Source organism: Artemia franciscana, chromosome 16, assembly GCF_032884065.1.
Source record: "Artemia franciscana chromosome 16, ASM3288406v1, whole genome shotgun sequence".
Classification (NCBI taxonomy): domain Eukaryota; kingdom Metazoa; phylum Arthropoda; class Branchiopoda; order Anostraca; family Artemiidae; genus Artemia; species Artemia franciscana.
The window spans coordinates 18,128,060-18,134,460 of record NC_088878.1 but is presented as its reverse complement, the minus strand read 5'-3'; the positions used below and the strand labels follow the sequence as shown (position 1 = coordinate 18,134,460).

At 36.7% G+C, this 6,401-nt stretch overlaps 1 protein-coding gene across 5 annotated transcripts in view; it reads right to left on the bottom strand.

The window, feature by feature from the left end:
- Window positions 1-1,411: 1,411 nt before the first annotated feature.
- Window positions 1,412-6,401, bottom strand: part of LOC136037157 (zinc finger protein 62 homolog) — a 47,299-nt gene continuing 42,309 nt past the window's right edge. For all 5 annotated transcript variants that reach the window (XM_065719680.1, XM_065719683.1, XM_065719682.1 and 2 more), the window contains one exon: window positions 1,412-3,316. In XM_065719680.1, coding sequence (XP_065575752.1) covers window positions 2,013-3,316 — 1,304 coding nt within the window. In that variant the 3' untranslated portion in view covers window positions 1,412-2,012. The remainder of the gene's footprint in view (window positions 3,317-6,401) is intronic.

Sequence of the window (6,401 nt, the reverse complement as noted above, 5' to 3'; positions counted from 1 at the left end):
AGCCTAGGCTATTACTTTTGATATCTTCACTGCTCCCACCGTCTTTACTAATAAGAGTACCAAGGTAAGTGAAGCTGCTCACCTGATTGATCTTTTCGTTACCCGACGTCACCTTTTCATCTTCACTTGTTCCTAGCCCCAGTGGCTTTGTCTTCTTAACTTTAATTTTCAAACATAATCTACCACCTTGACCTCGCAAGACCTCTAAAAGTTTATTCATTTTGATCACACTTTCATCTAAGATGCTTCAGCATAATCCAAGTCCAGGAGAGTATTTCCTCCTCATTTGATTCTGTGGTTTCCCATTGCCTTTCCTGTACTCTTTAAGATAAAGTCCGTCAAAATGATCTATATATAGAGGGATAGAACACAAACCAGCTTAACTCCTGATTTAAAACAAAACCAGCTGATAACCTCATTTCCTACCTTAACCACAGCAGTGTTATTCTTGTACATAGCGCTAATTACTTTAATATATTTGGATGGTGTACCATACAGGGATAAGACCTTTGCTAAAGCTCTTCTATCAACAGAATCGAACGCTTACTAATAATTCATAAAACTGAGGACCAAAGGTATTTGACAACTAAGGCTATTCTCAATTATTAACCTAGGAGTGAAAATTTGGTTGACATATCCTCTGCCTTTTCTAAAACCGCACTGTTCTTCTCTTAAAACTTTGTCTACAGCATATCTCAGCTTAAAGAACAGAAGAAAAATTTGAAATTTAGCGCGAAGAGCGGGATATTCAGGAAGGGGCTGCCCCTCTAATATTTGGAATAATTTTTGTTAGTTCTAAGTTTTAATATTGCTCCTTACTTCCAGCAGATGAAACCTGTTTTTAAAGTTAACTTCTGATAATTTTTAAAATAGACCAAGAAAATCCCCCCTCCCACAAAAATTCTTCCTTAGAAAATTCCTTTCACGTAAAATTTGTCCAACGGGAAATTACCCCTGGACAACTCCATTCTACCTACGAATTCCCCCCCCCCAAAAAAAAAAATTCTGGCCTACGATTCCGCCTGAAAAATACTTCTTAGCATACCACTCTTTCAATTGAAGAAAGGCTTATATTTATTTAGCTTTTTATTCTTTTTAAAGTCAAGGGGGATCTTCCATGTGTGTAAAATATTTCCCAGAAATCCCCCTCCAATGGAAAGTTTCTCCAAACGAAAATTTTCCCCATAGAGGATTCCTCCTCGTGATAATTCCCCTATGGCTGAGCTTCAATGAGGTAATGAGTCTAAGCATCTTTAATTTTAATAGGTTTTAATATATTTTTCTGGCAAGTAAAATATTTTTAGTACACTAACTTGATATTCCTTGATATGTTTTAAAAGAAGTAAAATGAGGTATAAAATTTAGTGAAAATCCGTACAAGAAGTTTTCTAACGAGGTCTGAAGACAGAGGGCACAGAAAATAAACTGATATTTAAATGTTTCAGACAAAAAGAGAAGAAATTTGAAAAAAAATAGCATTTCACACCACAATCAAGTATAAAATGAAAAAAAATTAAACTTTAATAAGCAAAAACCTAACGTAGGTAATAAGAGAGAGTATAATCAACCTTCTACAGATAGACAAATTTATATTTGATGGAAATAATTTCTGCTTAAAAGGAAAGAAACGATAAAAAGAACGTTTAACGGCCCTCAAGTGTCCACCATCAATGTGGAAAAATCAATGTTTGAAAGCAGAAACCACTTTTCAGGATGGACCTTTTTTACAAGTTCTAATGCGCAATTAACACTGATCAGTACCTTATGCAAGAAAATTAAAATAGAGAAAGATAATTTTAGAGAAAATAAACAACAAAAAAACAAGGACAAACAAAAAGAATCTATAGTTTATGAAGAAATAGCCCTTTTAATTTCTTTAAGCTTCAGAAAATATTAAAATTTTAGGACTGGCTTTAAAATACAGGAAGGACTCCACAGCTTCAAATTTATTGGGTCCTAGAAGGCGTGTCTTCTACTAGCATTAAGTGCCTTGAGAAATGCAAATGGATATTTTATTTTCCCTTGGAAGTTTTGTCACGATGCATTTTTTTGTGCATAGAGAGACCAGCACTCTGGGCAAATGTTTTATGGCACACTTGACACTCAAAAGGTTTGGTACCCGAATGGAGTCTCATGTGGGTCACATAGTTATCCTTGCGAGAAAAAGGCGCGGTGCAAACTTCACACTTAAAAGGCTGTTCACATTTGTGAACTAGCATATGTCTAGATAATTCGTTTCTTGAACCAAAGCGTTTGTTACATATAAAACATTGGTGCTTTTTATCACCAGTATGTACCACCATATGGGTCCTCAGTCCCGTGCCGCTATAATATCTTTTATTGCACAGCTGGCACCCAAACGATTTTACACGGTCTTTCATGTGGACTACCGAGTGCTTCTTTAGAGTTTTAGCACAACGAAAGAGTTTTTGGCACACTTCACATTTGAAAGTCCGTTGGTCAGTATGAGTTTTCAAATGATAATTCAAACTTGAACGTTTAGTAAACATTTTGCCACAGATTTCACACTGGAAAGTATTCCCTATACATCGTTGTGCATGAACATCAAGTTTCCGTTGTTCTGTATACCTTTTTTTGCACAAATTACATTCAAATGACTCATCGTCATAGTGAGTTCTCAAATGAGTAATTAGATTAGACCGACCAAAGAAACTCTTATCGCATTTTCTGCACGTATATATACTTTGTTCGGTTGAAGGAAGTGACCCCACTTTAGGACACGTTCCGTAAAGACGACTCGCAGGGTCAGTTCGAGGTTGATTATCAGCTCCGCTTAGTTTGTATTCTAAATCGTTTCCTGAAATATCAGTCACTTTGTTGAATGAAAAGCTAAATTGCTGGTCCTTGGCTAATGAATCTGTTTCAGCGTTAATAGTTTTATCAAGCGAGTCCATTTCTTCTTGAGTTCCATTCTTATGATCAGCCTCTTCACCTGCATTAGCTTCAGAAGGTTTATCCGCTCCCTCTGGACATCGATTAATATGGTCAACCCTCTCCGCCTTCACCCGTAGGACCCTTCGGTGCTGTCCCTCAGAAAATGGATCTGTTTTAGCTGCAATGGCTTCTCCAAGTTGGTCCGTGTTTTCTGTGTTCTCCTTCTTCTGGTCACCCATTTCGACCCTCTCCCATAAAAAATCTCCGTAATGACCCTCATCTAATGAATCTGCTTCAATTTTAACCCTTTCACAAAGAGAGCCAATTTCATCGTTCCGATTTTCAATCTTATCAGTTCCATGATATATGTCATAGTCTTGATTGGACTCATTATTACAGGACAGAAAAGTCGTCTCCAGGCCTAAAATAAAGAAACATTTAATAAACTTTCAACTGTGAAATTATAAAAAAATTGATGAATTGCTTAAACTCTATTTACAAAAACGGTGTAATTTAAAACATTATATATACTGATGTTACAGAAAAAAAAAAGGTGCATTCAAAGCGACCATTATTTACTTCTTTCATCAAGATGTTTTTGGACAAGACTAACATCGAGGTATTAAAATATAGCTACCTAAGAGTAGGCCTACAACAAATCCTCACTCAAAGACGCTAGTTCAAACACAAGCCCCCATGAATGCTAACTTTCATTGTCTTATTGAATTTTGTGATAACGCAGCATAAATCCACAAGAATTGACATGGGAGAGGAAGCGACAGCAGGCAAATCACAAAAGAAAGCGCAATTTTGAGTCGTTATGTTTTAAGTTTCCATAGAGAGGCCTCTTGAACTAGTCTTAAAGTACCAAGGATTCAAAATAAAAATTCTTTTGCTCCCCCCTGGTCCCATCTTAGGTCTCTTCACAACTGAAAACCAAAGTTTATGATTTTCCCCATGGTTAAGTCAAAATTACGACTATTATATTATCATCTATTGATCAATGAAGACAACAACAACTTGAAACGAAAGCTACAACTTAGCTTGTTTAGACTTCTAGCACATATTTCTAGCTAATTTTTCAACCATGTTTTTGGTCAATCATCTTTTTAGCGTCTTCTTAAGATATTAATAATCATATTTTATAAGCTCATTCTCACACATTTTTTCCCGTCTTTTTTTTTTCAAGCGCGCCAACCACGACTACCAAAACAGCATAACTTGAAGTTATAGTTTTTGGATCAAAAACTGAATTCCCAATTTTTCAAAAATTTTAACAATATACGCATTTCTACTTAGCCAATTTAAAAAACTAAACTTTCATTTGACTTTCCTTGTCACTTGACAAACCAAGATTCCGCCTCTGTTTCAGGTACAAAAAGTCTACACTATATGCTGTGAAACAAAAAAGCTAGGATAATATGGCTACGCCACACCCCAGCAAATACTCAACCGAAGAGATAAAAGGACTCTAATTCCCCATTAAATTTAATTGTTTATGGTCTTACTTTGCCATGCGACAAAGCACCATAGTTACGCAGGCAAGATACAAAAAAGGGCCTTTTTACAGAAAGAAGGAAATTGAAAGAAAAAAGAAGGAAATTGGAAGGAGAACATCGTAACTACAAGCAAGAATTATAAGGAAGTGACGGGGGTCCCCTTTAAATAAATCAAATAGAGAAATTCCCAATGCTAATTGCTGAAAAGCGCGATAAAATCGTAATTTTAGAAACATTAGTTGCACATACTATCAGCGAGCAATAATTGTGCATATATGTAGTTAATTATTTTTTCTCGAAAACGGCTACATATACTTTTGGGAAAATTGGTATCGTGGTATTTTCAAACAGTTCGTGGTAACGAACTGTAGTAAGGAGCGACCTTATTTTCGAAAAAAGGGCGAAACCCCTTAAAAGTAATGGAATCTTAATGAAAATCCCACCATTAGATTCAGCGTATCAGAGAACACTACTCTAGAGGTTTCAAGCTCCTATCTACAAAAATGTGTATTTTTTTTGGCCAGAAGAAAGATCAAGGATGCGTGTTTTTTTTTTGTTTTTTTCTAGGGGTGATCGTATCGACCCAGTGGTCCTAGACTGTCGCAAGAAGGCTCATTCTAACGGAAATTAAAAGTTCTAGTATCCTTTTCAAGTGAGCCAAAAAATGTAGGACAACTAGGCCCCCTCCTCCGCTCATTTTTACCAAAGTTACTGGATCAAAATTTTCAGATAACCGTTTTGTTCAGGATAGTTGAAAAAATCAAATAATTATGACTTTGAGGACAACTTAACCCCCCACAGCCCCCGGGGGAAGGGCTCCAAGTTATGAACTTTACCATTGTTTGCATATAGTATTGGCTATTAGGAGGGATGTAGACATTATCAGGGGGATTTTTCTGGCGGTGGGGGGATGAGGCATAGGGGGTTACGTAGGAAGATCTTTCCATGGAGGAATTTATCATGGGGGGAGAAAATTTCCATGAAGGGGGCGCTGATTTTTAAAGCATTATTTTAAAAAAAACAATGAGAAATTAAATAAAAAAACTAAATTTTTCAACTGTTAGTAAGGTGCAACATTAAAACTTAAAATGGACAGAACTTATTACGTATATGAGGGTGTTCTTCCCCTCCTCAATATCTTACTTTTTACGCTAAAGTGTTTTTAGTAATTTCAAAAGAGCTATCTATTCTAATTAAATGGCCTTTGTGATTTAGGGATTATTCTTAAAGAATTGGAACAAAATTCAAACTTTAGCGTAAAGAGCGAGGTATTGACGAGGGGGCAAACCCCCGTATTTACGTAACAAAATAATATAGAAGTTGGTTACGTTAATAACTAATTTTAAAGTAACCTCTGTATAAAAACTTGCCGCCTGTTCCGCTAACCAGGAATTCACTTCCGTGTTTAAATCGTCGTCATCACTGTAACGTTTGCAACTGAAGTATATCTTGAGGTGGAGAAAAAGATGGTAATCACTAGGCCCAAGATCAGGACTGTTTTATGGGTGATCTAAAACTTCCCAGTCAAAACTGCCCAACAAAATACGGGTCTCACCAGCAGTTTGAGGTCTTGCATTGTCACGAAGAAGGACAATATCCTTTGTCAGCATGCCAACTTTTTTTTTTTAATCGCTCTGCAGAGCTTTTTGAGGGTTGGCGGCATGCTTCTACAGTGATATGACTTCCTCAGGTGCATGAAGTCGACCTACAAATACCATGCCCATTCCCAAACATCGACACTGTGATTTTGCGCTGGGAGAGAGGATGTTCGGCAATAGAATTTTTGGGGGAGTGTCTGCGTTTCTATTAAATGTTCTAATGCCTTGATTTGGGCGTGATATGCGAAACGTGATATGCCATCTCAGTGGGGACGCAAGTGACGACGACGTAAAAATTCAGTGAACTCTTGGCTATTGGAGCCGGCGGCAGTTTCTTTTAAAGATTTCACTTTAAATAAGCTGGGAGGTGTGACAAGTGTTTCAAAACTGGTAACTATACTGAAAAAGA